Here is a 24,097-nt window from a genome sequence, read left to right as displayed (position 1 = left end):
GATTCCTCATCCCCCTCCAATCCTTCCCCACTGTGAAAGTGGTCTGTTGTCGTTCTGTGGTTGTTCTCTGTTAATGGGATGAGAACTTGAAGTCATGATGATTAGGTGTTAGGCACGGTTCAGTGCCTCATTGATTGGATACTGCCAGCCAGTTGCTTTTAGTACAGTGTCTGTTCCGGATAAAAAAAGTTATTATGTGGTTTTCATCTGAGCAACTAACGCTGTCAGATGAGGAATCTCCGGGAGAAGAATCCATAGAAAGAACATTACCGATAAGTAATTTCTCCATCTGCAGCGGTCCTCCCCCTACCCTGGACTTGGCGCTGACCCAGCAAATCAAGTGTCCCTCCGTGAACACATCACCTAGTGTACAAAATTGAGCTGTCTGCCAGGATTCTCTGATGTTGTCGTCCATGGTGGGGTTGCTCCAAAGAGGTCTCCCATCATAGGGTTTGAGAACCCCCAACCGATGGAACAATTTCTCCCACTCTGGGTCTGAAGGATTATCTGGGCAATAGTGGTCACTCCACAGTAAGGATTGCTACTAGTGCTGCTACACTCTCAAGCCTGTCATGGGGAGGGGCCGGAATTGCCCCATACAAGTATGAAGCAAATTGTGCTTGCGCAAACAAGTAGTATAGCTGAAAGTCTGGCACGGCCAGACCACCAGCAGCATGAGGTGACACCAGGCTTGCCCACTTCATTCTGGTCGGACCATGAGTCTACACGAACTTAGAGGAGAGTTTCACAAGTTCTACAAAAAAGGCTCTACATGGCCACATGGGCATATTCTGGAACATATACAGTAGTTTTGGCAGTATGACCATCTACAATAGTGAGATTCTGCGCATTGAAGACATCGGTAACCTGCCACTTCTTTTTTTTATTTTATTTTTATTTACTTGTTCTATTGTTTTAAAAAAAATTACAAGATGAAATCCTCTTTCACGTCTTTAAAACTTTTAGTCCCTTGAAGTTTCACAAAAAAGAAGAAGAAGATAAAAACATATTCTTATCAGAGTCTTTCTAGACCTTGTTGGCTCCATTAGGATCTTTAAGAGTTCTTACACTTTAGGGTATTGTTCTAGCGAGGCAGTGGTGGACCAGGGATGGGAATTACGCCAGAAAGGTGAAGTAAGGCGCAGTCTTTCCATTGTCTCAGAATCCCACTGTTTTGTTGCCCAAGTCCAATTTTCGTATAAACGCCAGCACTGCTATTACCCATTGTACTCTTTCTCCACTTAGCAGACAAGACCACCAGTTTTCTTCAGAATATGTTTTAAATTTTGAGAACACGTGGCCCAGATGTTGTTCTCTTTGAGGTGAAACTGCTCCACAGGACAGCAGCAAATGTCCCAAAGTCTCAGGATGGTCCGCTTTGAGACAATATCGCCAGTCTGTATTAGACGAAAGCCCCCTTCTTTCCAGGATTAAGTTTGTAGGCAAGAGGTTGAGCCTGATCCTTAGAAAGAAGTTTCTGTACGTCTTGTTCGGGAACTTTTTTAACTACTCAGGTAACTGGTTCACTTTTCTTCGGACGATTGGTACATCTGCCATTGATTTGTATTTAATGGCTAGATCAAGTGTGTTGATCCAGTCCGATTCCAGAAGTTTTATTTTCATTTAGTTCGGATTTATCCATAATTCCTCTTCTGAGCTGTTTATTCTTTCCAAGACTGCCTTGTTGTTCTCTCCCCAGGTTTTAATGACAGTGATTTTTCCTTTTTCTAGTTCCGCTCAAATTATTGTGAATACAGGAGGGCGCGTTGGGGCTAGGATTTTCCTGTATAGCATCAACGTATTTCGCTCAACAATGCTTTGTAAAGACGTCAAGCCCAATTCACGTCGAATGATCGGCATGGGTATAGAGGAGGGTAGACTTAAGATCTGACACCAGAAGTAACCTTCCAGTCTTAGCCATATATTCTGTGGTAGTTGAGACAGAGCTTCTGTTCTATAAGTTAGCGCAGGTACCACCTTGGCCTTGTAGAATTAGATTGTGGGGATAATTGAAAAGCAGACTTATTTTCTGTCTTGGATGTCTTCTCCATGATCATTATTTTAGTTTTGTCTTTATTGATCTCCAGTTTGTTGTTACTGATATATTCTGACAAGTTGTCTAGTTGCTGTTGGAGACCTATTGGAGTCTGATCAAGCAATATCATGTCATCGGCGTACAGGAGACGCAATATTTTTGCGTCTTCTAGGGTTGGTGGGAATGATCGTATATTTTCATCAGAGTGTTGATAGTCACCCAGGTATGCATTAAAAAGGGTAGGAGCCAAGGGACACCCCTGCTTGACTCCTCTATACGTTGGAACACTCTCTGAGAGGAGTCCTTCACCATTCAGCCTGATGTTCATGCTTGTGTCCGTGTAGAGGGCTTGGATTGGTTCAAGTATTGATTTCGGACACTGCCATTGGGTAAGCTTATGCCATAAGCAATCCCAGTCAACCTGGTCGAACGCCTGAACCAGGTCTATAAAGGCAATGAAGATTCTTGGACTGCCGTCTTTAATTTTCCCCTTTAAAGAGCTTAGTAGTAGAATATTAGCAGATGTACCAGTCTCCTTAACAAATCCTGTTTGAAATGGATCCAAGCAAGCAGCTGTTCTTCCCCATTCTTGAAAGTTGTCTAAGCAAAAGGATACAAATACCTTTCCTATAACATCCAGGAGGGCTATAGGACGGTAATTCATTGGACAATCACGCGCTCCTTTCTGAAAGATCGTGACAATTGTGGCGCGCTTCCACGATGGAGGAATTGATTTCGTTAGCACACATCTCTAAAGATCTCCGATATTAAAGGCGCCCATTGATCTTGAAGTTCCTTCAAGTCAAAATTTCGGATCCCATCGGGTCCAGGGGCTCTGTATCTGTTTAGTTTTTCTTTGAGTTCTTCCTCATGTGGGATTTTCCAAGGAGATTCCCAATCCGGTAGATGGTTGTTAGCAGTTTTAGTTGGACCCGAAAAGAGATTCAGTTAAAGCGTCCTTGAAACGCCTGCTGGGCTACCAACATTGACTCGGCAATGCTGGACTGCACACTGTTCCTTTCCCTGACATGGCGTGCCAGGGTGAGAATTGTGGCTGCAAATCCACCAATCGACCTGGTGAGCCGACGCACCGACGTGGCATTGCTCTCCCGCTGCAGCCTGGCCTCCTCACGCTGATGCATGGCCTCCTCACGCTGCAGCCTGGCCTCCTCCACCTGCCTTTCCACCAGCTGCGTCAGGGTGGCCTGTTGTTGCTCGATGTGCTGCAATCGTGTACGGAGCTCGGCCATGGATGGGGGGGCTGAACTGTAGGCCATGGATGGGTGACAGGCCATCCATGTTGTTGCCCTCACCCTGTTGTACTGCTTTGGCCTGCGTGGCCGGGGCACTCCCATCACTTGATGCAGCCTCCTCAGCTGTGCATATGGGTTGCGAATCGTCATCCGGGGCCAGGGTGGGTGGCTGCATGGGGATGGTGTCGTCTGCTGGTGTGCTTGCTGCAGCCGGTGTGCCTGATGTTGCCGGTGTGCCTGCTGCAGCCGGTGTGTCTGATGTTGCCGGTGTGCCTGGTTCTGCCGGTGCATGTGTGCCAGAGCAGCTTGCATCATCCTCCTGGACATGGGTGCTGCGTTGTGCGCCTGCAGGTGGCCGCTGCGTAGCCTCTTGTCCGTCGTCGCTGTCACTTGTCACGACTGTGGGGATACAGAGGGCATGCGGTTAGTTGTGTGGTGTTACGTAATGTGTCCATCACATGCATCAAACATCACAATCCATGTCCACTTGCAATTCAACACTTTTGACTATTGATACACACAGGTGTGTGTCTCTGCTTCCAGTCAGGCACGCACTGTGTGAATTTCGAGGGGTCGTGCTTTGGGGATGTGATACTCGTTGTTTGGCCAGTCAGTGGGTCCATTGAGTCACTCCTGCCATGTTGGGGAGGGGGCATTGGGAGTGGGTCCATTGGGTCACTCCTGCCCTGTTTAGGGGGGGGCATCGGGAGTGGGACCATTGGGTCACTCCTGCCCTGTTTGGGGGTGGGGGGGGCATTGGGAGTGGGTCCATTGGGTCACTCCCAATCACACGTATGGCTTTGTACTCTGTGCACTTACCAGCATCTGCAGGTGGGCTCACTCCTGCCTCTGCCTCTCCTATGCCGTGGATGCCTTCGAGGTGCATGACACTGCTGGAGCGCTCCTCCCACGATTGCAGCTTCAGAGGGGATGCAGGGCCTCCACCAGTACCAGTGCTGTGTTGCTGGTGTGCTGTGATGAGGTTGCGCACCCGGAGCCTGAGGTCATCCCACCTCTTGTGGCACTCCTTCACTGAGCGTGTGGTCACGCCAACCGCTGTGCACTTGCGTGCTGCCTCTGCCCACACCTCCTTGCGGCTTTGCTGAGTAGCGCGCCGCTGATCTGCACTAAAGAGCATTTCAGCATGCTCAACAATGGGCTCCACCAGTACTGTGAGCTCAGCCTCACTGAAGCGCTGCTTTCTCTGTCTGCGTGCTGGTATCCTGGATGCCATGATGGTGTTGGATGGTTTGTCAATCGCAGGGAGGTGATCTGACCTGTGGTGTCTGAGGATGGCAGTGGATTGTGCTTTATATAATGGCTGCCTCTCTGTTTCCGGTTTTTTCCCCGCTGTCATGGTATTTCCGCTTCCGGTGTTTCCGTGTCGGCGGACATGGACACGGTTCTAGCGCTGTTTTCTGTGGCGCTAAGTCCGCGCGCGTAGGTGTTTACATGACGGCGGTGACTCCGTTTCCACCTCGGTGTGTTGCGCGCGACCCACGTGCCGTAATCGGCCCTTCTTTCCGCAACCTTGCGGTCGCGGAAACTGAGTCACCGTCGACACGGAATCACCGCATTCCAGCAAAGCGGACTCGTAATGAAGCCCTGTGTCTTTATTTAGTTCTGTTAGATTGTAGCCCAAAGCTAGGAAGCTTTCAATTGAGTCTGCCAACATTCTTTTTACTATTGAAGACGGAATGTGTAGATACACTTGGTCAAAGCGACCATCCTCGCAGAACTCAATAAATCTTAAATCGTCTGTGCGCAACTGCCTTAGATTCGGCACCACCTGGAACAGAGCCAGGATTGTTTTTCTGTTTATTATGATTTTCTTGTTTTTTTTGTCAAATATTGTTTCCAGTTTGAAAGTGCAGTTGTCTTTATTTAATTCTCTGGCTGGTCGACGCCAGTGCAGTGTTGATCGCGCGGTACATATCTTAAGCCTCTTTGGTCCATGCTTGTCTCTTTTGTGTATCTACCACGTTTTTCTCTTGAAGGTAATCTATTTGAGGGTTGTTTTATGTGACTGGTGTCTGGAGTACCTTGGCGCTGTTCTTACCGAGCGCCGGTGGAACTCTCTTTCGTCTGTCTTTACGGAGGTCCCATTCTCCATCAGTCTTTCTCACTTTTTTGCCATGGTCAAAAATACTGCGGAGTCAGGCTCATTGGTGGGCTCTTTGAGCTCCTTGAGGCGGTGTCTAGGAGACCTGTCTGTTCTCGATGAGTTTTGTCGATGATCTTCATACATCTGGGAGGAATCTGATTCTTCAATTGAGTATCGACTCAAGTCCATCAAGTCGACACTTGATTCAGGGGAGGACCTTGATGTAGGTTGAGCCCCTTGTTCTTGAGGTTTTTTTTGTGGTAGCTTGTCGACACTGACGCTCCGTTCTTACTTGTGAGGAGAATTCAGTTTGTGATTTTATCACTTCTTCAGTTACTATTTATTTTTGGGAGGCCAACTTAATTGGTGGCCCCAGTTTGTCCCTTTGTTTTTGGTCGTCAGATTTCTTTTTAGTATTTTCAAAAATTGCAAAATCTCTATTTGCATCTTCTGTTGATTTTTGACTCTCAGCAAGCTTTGGATTATTGTTAGATAAGCTTGATATTTGAGTTGGTGGAGCTAATTCTAGGACTACACATCTGTTTCTTTTAGTTCATTGAATTTTTTCTGTTAAGTCGATCATTGCGGGATTGAGGTTGTTTCTGCTTTTTTTTGTAGACGTCATAGTTTTTAAAGATGTTTCTTTGCGAACAGTTTCGTCCATAATCTTCCTGCTTCCTGGATGGACAGAGTTTTGCTTTCTTGGTTGGGTGGTTCCGTGTTGATGGCCCTTCAGGTGTCCTAAACTTTGAGGATGGCGATCTTCCGAGATAACCGATGCCTCTAGGTTGCAAGCTTGATTAGTAGGCACACAGAAACTTTCTTCGGAGTCATCATGCACCCTTGATGTCTTAGTGATGTTTTAAGTTGTTCTTTAGCTGTAATGAATCCATCAAGATGGTTAGGTTTGGTGTGCATTAAGGCTATTAACGCTGAATGGTCTTTCAATGTATCGTTAATTGCCTCATATAATTCGGAAAAAGGCGCTAGAGCTACAGTCACAGTGGACACTATTGTCAGTAGGTCCGGTTTTTTAGAGGGAGTGTCTTTATTGAATTGCGGGCCTGAGGGTCTTGATCTTCTAGATTGTGGTGTTGCGTTAAATGCGCATGATTCCTCACTGATGTTGTGCTTGTTTAGCTCCTTAACTGTATTGCGCTGATCTTCCAGGGGTGGAAGCAGTCTACCAATCTGTCTACTCTCCAGAGGGCCCACTTCTTGCTCGTCACGTATCCTCCCAATGGTCTTTTCATCTCTAGCATGGGTGAATTTTGATGGGGAAGTTTGGGTTTGAGAGTTGATATTAGAAGGTTGTGATGTATCAATGTTTTTAACATTTTCAGGATCTCGAGGGACGATCTCATTTGGTTTTGGGGGACTCGGATTGACTTCTTTTAGTGCTGAGTCCAAGGTAGGCAAAGTCGACCTAGCCTTATGAGTCTTGGCGGGACAAAATGATGCACCTGATTGGTGTTTGTTTCGTCAGATTGGAATCGCCGTCAAGTTGTTTTGTGGCATCCGGTGGGGGTGGTTTGCCAAAGTGCAATTTTCTGGTATCCAGCGGAAGCGATTTTATCTGAGGGTGGGTCGTGCTGTTTTTTACTGAAGGGAGGAGGTTATTGGCGTCTTCTTTTTCGTTTCCAGGTCCTTCAAGAGATCACCGGGGTCAAGCACCGCGTCTAGGAGTTCTGCGTCCGAGATTTTGTCAATGGTGTTGCTTCCTGTGAGGGCAGGGTCTTTTTCCTTTTTTTGAAAGAAAAATTTCGCCAATGAGTTTGTCGAGGTGTAGTGTGAAGGCATTTTTATTTTCAGTAAAGTTCTCGACTTGTCCCTTTGGGCTTTCTTATTTTTCTAACTTTGTGTTCTTGAAGTTTTTCTCTGAGGGCACTTTGGAGTTGAAGTAGTTTTTTTATTTTTGTTTGGTTTCACCTTTTCAAAGCACTCATTTGATGGAGTGGATGTATTTTCAACATGGGAGTGTATTAAGGCTTGTTTGTCCGATGATTGTTCATCTTCTAAAGCCTTAACATGGGCCTCTGATAATGAGGTGTTGTTTTCATCATCGGGGCAGATGGCAGAAGGCACTACCTGCGGTTTTAAATGTATGCCTCGTTCTCCTTCCATAGAGTATGATGCCGTCTCATGTGGTTGCTGTGGACTACGGGGGTTGCAAAAAGCGTCCATTGGGATATGGCTGTGAAATTCCACTACCAAAGTTTTAATTTGTTGAGAAGGAGCGGGGACCACAAGCCCCGTGGGAACATCATGAAAGGCAGTCATTTGACTGTCTTCCTTTTCCAACAACCTGGTGCCTGCTAGTTCATTCATTTCGTCGTTCCCTGCAGTCGTGGTGTTGCGAGAGGGCCCCTTGTGGGGAAACGTTGGGCTACGCCCACAAGGACTGCCCTCACAGCGAGCTCTCTCCGGCTCCCTCCCACTGCTCAGATGAGCCGGCAGCTGTGTTTTCGGAGGCACACAGCCGCCCGAGCCCTTCCCCACCGCCAAGGGAGAAAGGTCTGCCGCAGCCCCTTCCAGGTGGTCAGACCAGAGCCGTGTGGACGTAGACTCAGGTAAGGGGAGATCAGAAGAAGAGAGGGTGGGTTTTGGCCTACCTGAGTCTCTCTGTGTTCGAAGGTCTGGCTCCTGAGCTTCCAATAGAGTCATATTTGTGGACGCTGAGTAGATCAAGCCGCCCCGCGTGGCTAGGTCGAGTGGAGATTGTGGTTGGTAAACCTCGTCTGGTAGTGTTGACTCATTGTCTGAGTGGTCCATTATTGAAAAATCCATTGACATCAATCTGGTGCTGCGTGTTTTTACACCAGGTTTAGGCCTCAAGGGTCTGTTTGCCAATGCTGCCATAGACTGCTAAAGACTGCAGCAACTCTGCTGCCAACTCTTGTCAGCTTCACTCTCAAGCAACTCATATATGTAGTTGTGGTTGAATATGCAGTTGTTTAAGTAGGGGAATGTTATAGCGAAGTATTTGATGGCATTGCTGGTCCATTTGAGGCCGCCTATATCCATGGGTCTCAGAGTTTTAACTTTTAGATGAAACATTTCCGATATAGCCATGTCAATACATAGCCCTGGGTTTCTACCGAAGTTGGATACCTCTAGACTGATTGAATCTATATTATGCTATGGATCTCTCACAAATAAGAGGATATCATCTGCATAGAGAGATATAATTTCTGGGGTGTCCCCTCCCCACCAGTCTACTACCCTTATACTTGAACTTATGTCTGATGATATCTGCCAGAGGTTGTACCACCAGTGCAAGAGTGACAGGGAGTGTGGGCAATGCTGCCTCATGCCCCTCTCTATGCCATGGACCGGGAAACAGTACCCCAATTGTACGGACTCTGGCATATGGTTGTGGGTATAGCGGTTTGATCCAGGCTACAAAGTTGGAGCCGAATGGTGCTCATGGACGTATAAACATACCTTTCACTACCTAGCATTATATTATGAATGTCACGGTCACCTTTCAAGTAAGTTTGAGTTTCAGGAAATGATGACGAATGAACACTAGGGGCCAGATAACAGAAACTTTGCACGAGTAGAAGTGCAGGTTTGCATGGTATTAGCACTAGGGCAAAGTTTGCCAGTGGCCAGATTATAGAAATGTTGCACTGGTGCAAGTGCATAGTTTCTCTGTATTAGCACCAGGTCAACGTTTCCCGTATTTCTAAAAACATGGGACATATTAGAAACCCATTGCACCATGACAATTGCAGTTTGGCAATGTATAAGCATCATGGCAAAAACTGGCCTAGTAGAAAAAAGATACATTTTCGAGACATATTTGCACAAGGACAAAGTTTGCTGTAGGCCTAATACCATGCCGTATTAGCACTAAGGCAAACTTTGCAGTGGTAAAAAAACTGCAGTGAACATGTATCTATTTTGCACTAGGGCAATTTTTGACCTCGGGCCAGATTACAGAAACTTTGCACTGGTGCAAATGCAAAGTTGCACAGTATTAGCACAAGGGCAAAGTTTGCATTATTTCTAAAACCACTGGAACATATTCAAAAGTCCATTGAAAAGTCATCCTTAGTTACGCTGAGGCCTTGCTTCCCCTCTTCATCTAAAATGATAATTATTCACAGAGCTGAATAATAAAGGTGCTATTGCCAAGAGGCTAAGCAAGTCAGCCCCAACAGAGTAACACATGTCACAGTCATCACACCCAAATTCTAAGGCTGTCTGAATCAGCATATATGGTTAATGGTGATATATATATATATATATATATTTATTTATTGATTAGATATACATATAGCCAATTGGCTTTGTATAACACATTAACAAAACAACATAAATACACGCAATCTAAAAACATATTACATTTTCACATGTGCTATACAATACAGTTTAAAATTGCCACAATTTTCAAATAAAATACGACCATAAAATATATCAAGTTAATATCATTGCCTCGCATAAAATTCATCCATTGCTCAGAGATCTCAGTCATCACTGTGTCATTGTTATAAGATTTAAAACATGTAGTTCGCAGATCATTTAGACTTTCACAGCACATGATTAGATGATGAAGGGACTCAACTACATTTACTCCACATAGGCGACAATACTTCAACATATGTGTGGAACCAATGTTCGCACAATTTGTTTCTAGTGCATCAGTCACATAAAATGTCATCATTAGGTAGGTGCGAATTATGCCAGCATTGGGATGAGCAAGAATATAAGAGGGAGACAACACTCTACTCATATATTCATCGAGAAACCTGCCACTATGCTTTTTAGATGCTAAGTTTACAATATTTTGTTCATGGCAATAGTCCTGCACCTTGACCTTAAGTCTCATTTTTAAAGATAGTAGAGAAAGAGTACCTGGATCAGACCCATTAGTCCATGTACGGGTAGTCTTTGAATGATACCAATGGTACCAATCAACACATTACCTTCCAGACTAAGATATGCTTTTGCAAATGGCACAAAGATAGTTTCAGTGCGGAGTGTTGCAGCTTTCTCATAGGATAGAACACATTGGCAGATATATACATACAAATAACTTTTGATGTTGAATTCCAAATACAGATATTCCACACTCACTCTCGGAGGGAGACGTAGTAATTTTCTTAAGAGAATAGACTCAAAGACCACACTACGTTTGACAAACTTATGCCCCCAAATTTCCACAGCATAGAGCAGCATTGATCTTATTTTTGCAAGGTAAATGTTGAGAACTGCAATGACCGAATAACAGCAATTGCGACCAATAAAAACACTTAAAGCGTTTGCAGCCACAGTACATCTGCTCTTGATAGATGACCACTGTTCCTCCCAATTCAACTTTTCATCAATAACAACTCCCAGATATTTATATGATTTTACCTGTTCCACTTTTTTGCTTTCCAAGCTCCATGAGTATTTCTTCGGTCTGCATTTATTAGAGAAGACCATTATCTTGCTCTTATCGATGTTAATGGTTAAACCATTCTCAGCAGAGTAGATAGCCAAAGAGTCAAGCATATGCTGAAGGCCCGCCGGGGTATAATCTAACAATAGCAGGTCGTCAGCATAGGCAAGCCATCCAATAGAGTTACTCCATTAACTCTCACGGGGTTAGCTTCTGGGATAGAGAATGCATTCATCATATCTGATAGATACAGATTAAAAAGGATGGCAGCAATCATACAGCCTTGCTTAACACCGCAGCTAGTGGCCATAAATTTCGAAAGTTTACCAGCTGCATTGAGTCTGATGCGTACTGATGTATCAGAGTGTAACATCATTAACATCTTTAACAGACCTTGGGGAATCCCCCATGTACTTAGTTTTTTCCAGAGTCGATTTCGAAGTATGGTGTCAAATGCCTCAGAAAAATCAATATATGCGCCATAAACATTTAGATTGCGTTTTTTCCAGGCATGTTCTATCGAAGATATAAACATCATCAAGTTATGTACAGTACTAGATTTGTCACGTAAACCTATTTGGTTGGGAGGTAAGATATTATTTTCACTAACCCAATCATTAAGTTCCTTGACCAATACTTTGGTAAATATCTTAGAGGACACATCTAACATTGCCAACATTCGAAAGTTAGCTGGGTTATCCCATGGCCCTTTTTTATGAACAGTAAGGATGTGTCTTGTATTCCACGATAAGGGTATTTCACCTAGCGTCCCTATTTGTTTGAACAAGAGTACAAGAGCAGCACCCCACAGTTCAGGCTGCTTTTTTATGACCAGATTACAGACCCCATCTGGCCCTGCGGCCCGTGAGTTCTTAAGGTTTTCAGTGATCTTAATGATATCAAGTTCGGAGGATTTACAGACCCAAGTAACTTCGGGAGAAAGAGTAAGCGTAGTACCTAGTTCAACTTTGCCCAGTGTGCCGTTGATATAATGGGCCCACGTTTCTTCAGGGAAACAATTAATTGTTAAATCGCGTTTTTTATGTTTGCTAAGGAGATGCCAAATCCCTTGTTGATTGTTGGACAAGGCAGCTAGAGCAATTTTTTTCCATAGTTTGGTTTCACATTCGCGTTTAACGATTTTTAGCCACACTTTATAATTCTTTTTGAGTTTTTTAATTAGATATGCTACCTCACGTTCTGACGACAGGGAGTCATTGTTTCTGAGAACAATGCGAATTTCATTACGCAAATTCTTTTCAGCCAAATTGATCTTTTTGCCATTCCCAGGCCTTCGTGGGATAGCGATATTAGAACGTTCCCCAGTTGATTTGTATGTACGACGTTCACCCACTTGTTTCTGAATATTTTGCATAAGTTCAGTGAAACTATGCAAAATTTGATTACCGGCATTCATACCGGACACCCCCTCCTTAATGAACTCCGGTAATACGGTGGATACCAGTTGAGAGACATGTTCAATATTACGACTATGCCAGACAATCTTATTATGTCCTTCATTAATACTGAGCACCCCATTACCATCTTAGTCATGATGGACTATACCTTTGTCTGTGACAGCAAATAACAGAGACAGGGGTAGATGATCACTCTCATCTCTCTCAACTACACCCATATCTATGACAAAATGGAACCCAATTTGATTGGTGAAAATGTAATCAAGGGTAGCTGCAGATCTACCCTCAACCCTAGTGAAGTTCATAGGCACATCGCTAGGTGTAAAACCATTAAGTTTAATAAAACTATGGGTCTGCATAACTTTCATCCACTTTTTGCCTTGTCTATTAGACACGAGTATACCGGACTGTCCCATCTTGGAACGATAACCTTCTTTCAGAAAGTAATGATTATAATTATTCTAGATGTTGAACATGTGCTTCGCCCACAAAGACACATGTAACATTCTTATTATAACTCCAACATAGATTGGAAGTTAATATCAATAATGTACATCGCTAAATTTTAACAAACATAATTTTACAATGTTAGTACAATTACATAGATTCTTTCTTTGTTTTTTAATAGCCTCTTTTAAAAAAAAAAAACACAGCCCCCCCAACCCCACTGACAATGTGATTCTTGCCCAGAAACCTACAGAAACATAGCCGCAAAGAGAGTGCAGTGATATATATATATATATATAAAACACAGTTGTGATGTGTTTAAAGGCCTTGAAAATAAAAGCCTTCTATCTGAAATGCCATGGCATAATCTAGCCATTTTAGTCAAGTCATACAAAACACAGAACCACCCAGTAGCCAGCACTGGAAGTTTACTTCCAGTTCAAAATCAGATGTGCAATGCATTGTCAATATGCAAACAATGTAAAATGTCAAACGTTTGCCCTATAAAACAACTTTCCCTAAATGGCAATGCTATTCTGTAATTATAAAGCACGATATTGCTTCCCGAAGCTAAGTCTGCACTCATTAAATACTCTAATAATAATAATGATCTTTTATACATGCCATGTTTCAACTCACGCAATACAGCTCTCACGGATTCAGACAATGGCATACATGAATCATCACATTAAGATTATTAGTGATGTACATATATAGTTTGAACACTTGGAGCATGTTGAGCAAACACCAGCAAAGTTATGGTGGGTTTGAAAGGCTTGGAAAAAACATTCCGGCTGAAATGTGAAAGCAAATTCAGAGATTTCAGCAAAGTCACGAAAGCTCAAGCCATGCAGTAGCCATCAGTGTCATTTCACCTCCCCGGTTAGAGCCACATGAGCAATGTATTGTGGGTATGTAAGTTTGCTCAAATCAACTAATTTGCAATGAAATGTCATCTGGCTCTGAACTGGAGGTGAGCTTTCACTGATGGTTACTAGGTGGCTGTAGCACTGTGCTGAGTGTAACTTGCCTGAAATGTGAAAGCAGAATTAGCCAATTCTGCTAAGTAGGCGTGCGAAATGCTGTTTCTTTGGATCTGCACAGGGTCCCCCTTTGTTCCACAGACAAACGATTTCCGGTAGTTATTTGATACTTTTGGTAGGTGGAAAGGTTCTGAATCTATGGACATCGCCTTTCAAAAGGTCTTGATAATAAATAAATTGCCAGGTTTTTGAGAAGTCCGGATGATACACTCACCAGAATTGTTGATGTGTTTTCTACCATATGATACATCTGTTTGTACGGGCCAGTAAAGTGTCCATATTGAATGTGGATTAGAAACTACAAATCACATCCACTAAATGTCCTGCATATTTTTTGGTTGTGCAGATAATCCAATAGATTTCACAATTCAGTGAATCGACACACCCTTCCTTTGTGTCTGATAACCTAAAACGGTATGGTGCTTTGAACACAATCTTAAGCTTTTCAAGTCATAAAACAGTGACCCTAAATTAAGCATTGAGCTGATGTCTGTCCATTTAATTGTTGACCAAATTTAGTAAAACCTTGAGGGTTAGATTTAAGGTGAGCCAATAAATGAGCTACCTTTGTCGGTAATGTTGGTACTTTATTATTTAATAAGTTTAACAACTGTCAAAGTATTCTAAATGGTCCAGCTAAAGTTCACTTTAAATGTCAAATGTTCTATTGACATTCCAATAAAACTGATTTGAACATTAACAATGCTGAATCAATCAAAATTATGTTATGCCGAATGTGTGATAAACCTGATTAAATCCATGTTTTTGTAGATCAAATGAATACTGAATCATCGTGGATTAACAATGAAGCTTACGGAGGGCTGATTGGAGTGTACATGAACAAGGATGGACTCCCGGGGTGTTCTCGTATTAACGGATTTACTCTTTGGAAATGCTGGGACTATGGCATATACACGCAGGTAAAACGGGAATCCTGTCACCACAGTCAAAGCCTTATTTTAATCCTCTTCAAGCATGTTACATTACCTGAATGTATTTTTGCAGACCCTGGAAGACGTATTGATCACTGGCGTAACACTTGCAGACAATGGCATCAGCATTTTGTCAATCATCTACACACCCTCGGCAGTTACTCATGAAGTGTCAGACAAAACTGTGAAAATCAAGGTAGGACAAACAAAAAATAGCTTTTGGTAATGCTGGCAATGGACCCCCGTGAGTCGCATCAATATAGTGAATGTTGATAGGGAAGGGGGCTACCATTGTTTCTGTCTTTATTTTATTTATTTTATTTTATTGTTTATAGCGCAAACTTGGCCTGAAGGCAGCGGAGTGCTTTACAGAGTTCACAAGAAGCCAGGGGCTAGCGTCGAGCTCCCGTTTTAACAGTAACGCAGTACTGTTGGGGGATTGTCAGGGTTTCAGTCCTGGGAGGAAGCGATGAAAGAGCCATGACTTCACGATTTTGCAGAACTGCATGATGGAAGGCTCAGTATGAGCCTCCAGGGGGAGTGAGTTCCAGAGGGATATGGCATAGCAGGAGAAGGACCGCTTGCTGGTCCTTCCTTTATGCGTAAGGGTGGACGCTAACCTTTTGATGGTCGAGCTAGGGGAGGTGCAGGAACCTCCAGAGATATAGAGTTTGGCTGCCATGCAAGATGGGGTTCCGTTGGAGACCACTTTGTATGTGATGCACGCGGTTTTAAAGAGAATGCTTGCAGGGAGGGGAGCCAGTGGAGATCACCTAGGGTGGTGGTGATGTGGTCAAATCTGCGGGCATCCACGATAAGACGGACTCCACCCTGGTGGGCAGCTTTGAGGGGAGCCAGGTACGTGGCTGGGAGCCCAGTGAGCAGGGTGTTATCCCCGTCAATGTGTGAGATGAACAGTGCCTGGACTCCTGTACAGAAGTTAGCGGGGGTGAGGGTTTGATTTTCCTATGTGTGGAGATTTGGAGCAAGGCGGTTTGGGATTTCTTGGCCATGTGTTTTTGGAGGGAGAGACGGCTATCAACAATAAAGACTAGAGATTTCTCTGAGTCGGTCAGCTTGGGGGAGAATCCGTCTAGGTTCATGTTGTCGAGTGAGTTTTGGACGACCTAATGTTTCGAGTGGGAATTGATAAGAATGAACTAAGATTTGGTGGGGTTTAGTTTTAGGTAGGTGGATGACATCCAGGTCTGGATGGTGTCCAAGCAGCAGCGGAGACGAGAGATGTCTTGAGGGCCAGTAACCTTAAGGTACAGCTGTGTGTCATCAGTGTACTGGTGGATGGAGATGCTGGGGTCATTTAAGAGGTTTACCAGGGGCTCCATATAAAGATATAAAGGTTGAAGATAATGAGTGAGGTAATGGAGCCCTGTGGTATGCCGCAAGATACCGTTAGGCGTTTGGACCTGAACTGTCCCATTTGGATGGTTTGGAATCTGTTGTTGAGGTATGAGGAGAACCAGTTAAGCAGTTTTCCTGTGAGACCCAATCTGGTGGCGAAGATCGAGATGAGCATGGGATGGTCGACCGCGTTGAATGCTGCTGAAAGGTCGAGGAAGCAGAAGGTCACCTCTGTCCGTAAGATGAAGTGCGTCATCTGTCACCTGAATTGTGGCAGTTTCCATGCTACATTTGGGGCGGAACCGTTGATTGGTAGTCAGGGAGGAGGCCGAGTTGGTCGATTTTGGCCAGCAATTAATTGTCTACGGCCTTTTCGATGAGTTTCCCTATGAAAGAGAGGCTTGTGATGGGTCTGTAATTGCTAGGTCATTAGGATCACGTGAGGGCTTTTTCAAGAGGGAGCAAATCAGCCCTGTTATGAGAGAGCCCGGGAAGGAGCCTTCAGCGAGAGAGGCGTTGACAATATTAAGGAGTCTGTTGAGGACCCAGCCTTGGAGCTGTTTGCTGATGGAGACTAGGAGGAGATCGTCCGAGTAGGCTGTGGGTTTGAGAGATGCAAGGGTGTCACAGAGGTCCTAAATGGTGAGAGGGGTGAGGTTTGACCAAGGGGGGGAGTTCTCAGTGCATGGTTGGGGGTGGCTCCTTCGAGGCATTCGCAGAGTCGGTAAAGTCCCTGATTTTGGCAATTTTGTCGAGAAAGAAGCTTGTAATGCTATAGCATTTATCCTGTGAAGCCAGGACCTCAGGGACCGGGGTATGCCTAGCGCAGTGTCTGACAATGTTGAAGAGGATTACGCTCCTGTTAGGGGCACCCCCAATTGTGGGGGCATAAGAAGCTGATTTTGCGTCATTATTCTGCTTTTTGTGCAAGGTTCGCAGGGTTTTGAGTGAGGAGAGATCCTCCGGATGGAAGTGTTTATGCCAACTTTTTTTCCACCAGCCCGATTGCCCTTTTGTTGGGCCCGAGGTCAAGAGTGTACCAGGGAAAGGATGGTCTGGCCTTGATCTGTGTAGTTTTTAGCAGGCGTGTGTTTAAGCAGGTCAGAGGTGGCACGCGAGACAGCTTTAAGGAGGTCCGAAGCATGTCCGGTGGGGGGACGGTGGCGAGAGCTGGCTCAAGGAGGTCCACAGGGAAGTGTTTGTAGGAGCGGCGGGTGATCGCAGGGTTAGCCTGTCCCTTATGGGACTGTTCGTAGTGTTGCAGGATCAGAGGGATTGCCAGGTGTTCTGACCAATCGAGTGGGATGGGGTCAGCACAAGAGAGGAAAGCCGAAGAGGTAAAGACGACGTTGATCGTGTGCCCTCCAGTGTGGGTTGTAGAGAGGTTCATTTGTTGGAGATTGCATGAGTCGGCTAGTACCTAGAGTGGGTCATGTAGATGTTTAGAGGGTGGTGTCTCTGGGATGTTGAAGTCCCTGAGGAGGATGTTGCTGACATGTGCAATTGATGATGAGGCTGGTGAGGTCCTCTATGAACGACCTGTTCCCTTGGGGCAGGCAGTATATGAGATGTAATGTGATTGAGTCCTTGTGGGAGAGGGGAAATTAGCATGACAGGGCTTCGAATGAGGGGTAGGGTGTGGATGGCAGGACTGTGCAGGGCCAGTCTGACTTATGGATGACAGCGACCCCGCGGCCTGTCTTTCCCTGCCGGTCAGTATGTTGAATACTGTATCCGGGTGGTAGGAGAACGTCAAAGATATGCTGGGAGGAGGGGGTAAACCGTGTTTCTGTGATGAAGATCGTGTCAAGGTTACTCTCTGTGATTAGATCAGCAATGTTGGCGGCGTGGGCTACGGCCGACTGGGCGTTTACCAGCATGATGGGCCGGGAGAGCATGATGTGAGGGTGTTGTTGTGGGAGACGCAGTACGGTGATGAGGTTGGATATGGTAGCCACTCGTGGCTGCCTACTGCGCATTGGAGCATGGGCCTTGGAGATCGTGCGGATAGGCTGCGGATGTACAAGACACATGGTGTCTCTATTAGAACATTTGAGGGGCAGCATAGTTGACCTTGGCTCTTGCCAGGCCCTAACAGGCACAAACAGACAGTGTACTTGTCCTTGTATGTCCTTAGCCGAGGACGCCCGGCGTTGAGGACGCCTGGGTGCGACCGAGGCTATAGAAGGGAGGCTATGGGGTGTAGGCTGGAAAGCCTGCTTACGTAGTAAAAAGAGCAACAAAAAGAGCTGCAAAACCAGAAACTTACCAGTGATTGACAGGTGGGAGGAGACCTTAATCCCCTTGCCCCAGCTGCAAAGAAGGAGGCTGGAAGGCCTGCTTAAGTAGGAGAAAGAGTGGAAAAAAGGAGTAGCAACACCAGAAGCTTACCAGTAATTGGAAGGTGGGAGGAGACCTAATCCCTTGCCCCAACAGCACTGAAGGAGGCTGGAAGGCCTAATTAAGTGAAAAATAAGAGCGGGGAAAAAGAGCAGGAAAACCCAAAGTTTACCAGTGATTGGCAGGTGGTAGGAGACCTATTCCCCTTGCCACAACTGCACTGAAGGAGGCCGCAAGGCCTGCTTAAGTAGGAAAAAGAGCAGGAAAACCCCAGATCTTACCAGTGATTGGCAGGTGGGTGGAGATCTAATCCCTTTGCCCCAACTGTATTGAAGGAGGCAGGAAGGCCTGCTTAAGTAGGAAAAAGAGTTGGAAAAATAGCAGGAAAACCCAAAGCTTACCAGTGATTGGCAGGTGGGAGGAGCCCTTGAGATCTTGCAGCAAAGCTGCATCAGCGTTGGGCAGGACTATCATTCCTTGAAGCGATAAATACTAAAACAACTCTTTCAACACATCCTCCTAGGAAAGAAGAAGCAAGGAAACTTTATTGATTAATCCATAAAAAACCTGGTGAAAGTTGTGAATATCTTCTATTTACTAACGTGATAAATGACTCCTCTAATAGCTTAGTTTCTGCACACAGCAGATCCCTGGTCTGTTTTCCTGCTTCCTTGACTTTGCATCAAACTGTTCTGGATATAGAGCTTTTAGCCCTGTAGACAAGCATGGCGGCGAAGAAATGTTATTTATGTTTCTGAGCATAGGTCAAATGCATTGCATTATAATAATATGACATGTAAATAACATTTTTATTTTTCACAGAATGCATTAATCATCGGAAGTAGTCCCAATTTTGACTGTTCTGACGTAGTTCAAGACTATGGCGTTGTTCTGACAAGCAGGCTGCTGGCAGGTGAACACACTCTCGGTGGACACATTGCATTTTTTTTTTTTTCATGATGAATATTGCTTGACTTTCTTCTCTTTTCAGCCAAACAGCGGAACAGGACTGCCATTAGCTGGCCAACCTTTGCTTCCGGACATAATGGCGCTCCATCCTATGCTCTTGCCGGCTTGAGAACATACAGTGCAATCACAGGACTGATGACTGTAGAAGGTAGGAGTTCCAAACCTTTATTTATGCATTGAAGTTAATATCTTTTAATAACTGTACGAACCAGTTCTTTCCAATCACAGGATGTTGCTTCCCTCAAAGTGCCCCTTATAGTTTTCCACTGGTGTACATGGGTCATGCACTCAACTATTTACACCACTTGCCCATGGCAGGCCCAGGAAATATCATAATTTGTCAGGTATTGCCATGTTATGCTTTGGTACTCACATACCGTGTCAGGTATTGTCATTAAAACAAAATCCACCATGTCTGGGAACTGTTATCAACAGCTCAGATCCTCACACCATTGTTAGATATTGACAACCCCACACATTTTTGGAGCATTAGTTACCAATACCCAGCAACTGACACATTAGCAATAATAACGGTTAACTCACGTGGTCTGTCTGTCTCGCTTACTAACTTGGAACACCTTCTTCTATGTATTCAATTTTACTAGCACACTTGCCTTGCCCTATTTGTCATGCTTTGTTGCACATTGTTTCATGCACCTGTAATGTACTAAACCTGATACTGTCCGATTCATCTCTAATGTAATCAACTCTTTTCATGTACTAAGCATTTGAGCTGTACCTCTGACACCTATAATATTCTATGCTTTTCTCCCTGGGTCTGTGAAGGAGTGGACTTCCCTCCTCCCTCCTCTTTCCCCTTTTGCTCTGCTGTGCTACAAAATAGCCCTGTCAGTGATTCTTCTCTCATAAAACCCCAATACAATTAAATACATTAAAATAGAGGCAGTTAAGGTAGCAGTGACAGGCAGCATTATGCCCAATTAAGGCATCAATGCCTGGTTCAGGTATTCCTCAGTGGCCCTTCTGAAATCTTTTGAAACACCCCATTTTGATCAAATGTAATGCTAGTAGTAACAGTCTAACATTGCACTCTGCTTTTCTGGGATTCACGGAGCTCCTCTCCCCCTCACTAGAGCAGACCCCTCGTTTGGGATTCACGGAGGGTGGAGGGGTTCTATCTCTCACTGGAGCACAGCCCTCTTCTTGGGTTCAGGGCGCACATCTCTAAATCACTGGAGAAGAGCACTATTCTGGGCTCAAGAGGCTAGCCTGCTCTGGTGCACTCAGCAAACTCCTCTCCTCGGTTCCCACCCCAAAAGACTCAGGGCCACATTATGAGTTTGGTGGTGTGGGAAAAAGTGGAGGTAATTCTTTTACCTCCATTTTTTCCACACTGACAAATAACAGATTTTGGCGGAATTACCACAGGCGGAATTACCAAGTGGTAACTGCCGATTTTTGGAGGAAAAGTGGAGGGATCCTGTAAAATGACCACTCAGTAATTCCACCGGTGGTAATTCCACCAACAATCCCCAATGGAGCCCAATGGACTCCAGAAAAAGGGGATTTACACCACCTACCACCTGTAATCCTGTGGTGAACGCACAGGGCCAAGTAGCGGTAACTCGTAATGAGGCCCACTGTCTGTTTTCCTTAGCCTCATTTATACAGCCCTCACCGTTCTCACATTACTTAAGGCAAATGATTGAATTGATTGGCTAATTACCGTCCTATTCCAGATCAGGGGAAAGAAGCCTTTAAAAGGTGTGCCACCGTCTTGGATTTCTTTCAGTTGGTTTCAAATTGCAGGAGCTTGTGTTTGTCTGCTGCTCTGTTCCTCCCTTGTCTGTCCCTGTGCAGAGAAGTTCATTTTGTGGGTTTCTGCTGGTTAAAAGGCGATCGAAGGGACAGGGCAACCTCCAGTAGGTTCCTACTCGTGCAAGTGCCTTTTCCCTTTGCGAAGAACGTATATCTCTTCTTAAATGCTGCAACTGCAGTGGAGGGAGAAAACTGTTCTCCTTCACAAGCGCTGCTGCTCTGGGGGGGTTGGCATAAGTTTGTTTTTCCCTTTGAGGATATGCGGCTGTTGACTAAGGCATCTCTGTGAATGTGCTAGTGTTTTCCTATAGCATATGTTTTCCTAAATCTGTGAAAGGCACTCCGCAATCTACTCCGAGATTTTAATCTGTAAATCTGATGCATTTTGGGCGATGTAGTTGTGAATAGCCTGTTTCAACTAGTTGCTCTCTCAGTGGATTTGGGAATAGTTCATGGCTGTCTCGTATTAGTCCTACTCACGGGCGGACATGGGACTGGATGCAATATTAGCACTGTGACTTTTTCACATATTGTACATTTTATTGATGGAATTGTAAGCAGTTTTTTGATTGACACGTTAGGAGAATTTGGCAGAAAACATATCTGGACTATAAAACTGTGTTGTTGTTATTTTGGGTCTTTCGCTCCATTCTTTAACTATACTTAATTAACTTGAAATGTCTTGGTGCACCTTGTTTCCAGTTTGTTTATTTTGTTATTTACATGTTCTTTATTGTTTCTCAATTATTGATAATGTTGACAGAATGGCCGGTTTCTCAAGAGGAATTTGGACCCTAGACTTGTAATGTTGTTGATCTTTTTAATTTCACTGTTAGGAAATAATACTGTTTTTTTCTTTAATTAATTATTGAAATTCATAAAATCATTATTGGTTCATTGTTCTAGTTTAATGTCTCGTTGTTGAACTTGTATATTTATACTAATGGGCCTAAACTACTGTGCACCCTCTTTTGTGAGGAGTAATTTACTTTTGTTATATAGTGCTTTCTTATTGCCTAGGGAGATCTATATGCGTATGTCATTAGGGCCAGTTGACCATAGATTTAAGCCCCTCCCTTACTCTGCACTCCTTCAAGGGACAGTGTTATGATGTGCAGGAATTCATGGCATACTACCAGGCTTGGTAGATCATATAGTACACTTAATGACATGCAAGGAGAACATGATCTGTTTTAATGCTAGTGTTTGTAGGAAATTATGCAGGTTGGATAATTGTGTTCTAAATTGTTTGCAAAGAGTATGGCTGCTGCACCTCTTCTCTGTGTTGTTTATATACAGTGCATATACAGGACAGAGTATAGTGGTATTCTGAGGGCCACCTGTCATCTATTCATATTTTGATTAAGCACAGCATGCTTTACTTTCTTCTTTGATTATTTCTGCAAAGAGAGAGAATGAAAAAGCAGTCCAATCAATTAATCTCGGGGTCATATCTGCTTATCAGCAGGAGCAATCTTAGCGTCTGAGCTTTTCTTATGAGTGCCTCACTACCCCGTGAACCCCTGAATACCAGACATTGGTTTATAATCGATCTACTAACGCATAGTGTGCTGCATAATTCAATGCTACAGATGGAAAACGCCCAGTGACTTGGTTCTGCACTCACGTAGCATGCGTAGGATATCATTCTGGCTAAAGATAGCATAAACCTGTCAATTATAGGCATGAAAATTGATTGATGATTGTCAATAAAATGTTTCTCTTCATGTCCATGAGCAAAAACCTCAAGTCAGGTCAAATTAGAAATTTGCATCTAATTGGGCAGAAATATTGGGCCCAACTGAATTACTACAACTTTTTAAAATATTGTTTGGAAGAACAGATGTGTTGAGGATTGCCTACGATGACAATAGATAGCCTCAGTTAAATATTCCGTAACACAGCTCCCCATATGTCTAGAAAAGTGTCAGCTGGGGACGGTGTGTCCATAATCATTACAAAACATACCGCCAATGAAGAAGGGGTGGTATGAAATGTTGTCACAGTTCGTGCTCAATGAACTGACAGGAAAGGTTGAAGGTGGAGCTATTCTTGGCCAATTAAGAGCAAGTAAGGCTGTAAATAAATGCTTTCATATGTCTGTTTATTTCAGTTGAATTGCCGGACGGGTCCTTGTTGAAGTGCTTAGGTCAAATCATTAAGGTTATACACGTTTTTTGGGAGTCTTAACCAATCACAACCTTAAAACAACTTAAATAGCATGTATTGCATATAGAAGCTGTTCTTGCCTCTCCTATGTATGGGGTGACCAGTTGACATGAAGTTGACCAGTGTGAAGATTAGGGGGAACAATGAATTAACAATTGAATTAGACGGCCAAGATGTATGAGTGGTTCTGTACTGTGAAGCAGTGTAGGTGAGATCTACTGGGTCGACGTAGAGGCATTGTATTATGCTGTCTCTCAGAGGGATGCCATGCAGGTCTATGCAGTGATCAAACTGAAACCGTTGGTAGTGATTGGAATAATAGAGGTACATGTTATGGTAGGGGTTGGTAGTTATTCTGTATTTTGAGTAGCTTGATGTGAATGAAAGGTCTGGTCGGGATGAGCCTTAATGTGGGTGGTATACTGAAACAAATGAAGCACATTATTGTGTAGTGGATTTTAGTGATGTGGTGGGGGGGTGGTAACTATTTTATGTACTTCAACAGTGTCCTGAAGGATATTACTGCTGCCTGAAGCTGGAGAATGTAAAATCATTCTCTAGCATTAGATGTACATTTGTGTAGAGATGTTGCTCCTGTGGGTATGCATGTTCTAAAGAAACTTATGTGTCAGAGTATCAAAATGTTCGAGTCTATATGCAGACATATATATTTGTAAAGTTAAAAGTGAAGTCTATTGCTACCGTAGACTATTCTAATCATCCTGAGGAAACACTTCATTCTGGGTAGTACCAGTAATTACCTCCTTGTTTAAAGTAGTGGAATCTGAGGTTGCGTTATTTGAGCCATGTACAGTAAGAGTTATTAAAGTTTGAACCATTCCAGCTCATTTAATCTTCTC

At 44.1% G+C, this 24,097-nt stretch overlaps 1 protein-coding gene across 1 annotated transcript in view; it reads left to right on the top strand.

The window, feature by feature from the left end:
- Positions 1-24,097, top strand: part of LOC138498458 (fibrocystin-L-like) — a 374,239-nt gene that overhangs the window by 25,224 nt on the left and 324,918 nt on the right. The window contains exons 3-6 of the mRNA XM_069622208.1: positions 14,461-14,609; positions 14,695-14,817; positions 19,143-19,233; positions 19,312-19,437. Coding sequence (XP_069478309.1) covers positions 14,461-14,609; positions 14,695-14,817; positions 19,143-19,233; positions 19,312-19,437 — 489 coding nt within the window. The remainder of the gene's footprint in view (positions 1-14,460; positions 14,610-14,694; positions 14,818-19,142; positions 19,234-19,311; positions 19,438-24,097) is intronic.

This window comes from Ambystoma mexicanum, chromosome 5q, assembly GCF_040938575.1.
Source record: "Ambystoma mexicanum isolate Mex_15411 chromosome 5q, UKY_AmexF1_1, whole genome shotgun sequence".
Lineage (NCBI taxonomy): Eukaryota > Metazoa > Chordata > Amphibia > Caudata > Ambystomatidae > Ambystoma > Ambystoma mexicanum.
This window is presented reverse-complemented; position numbering and strand designations above follow the sequence as displayed.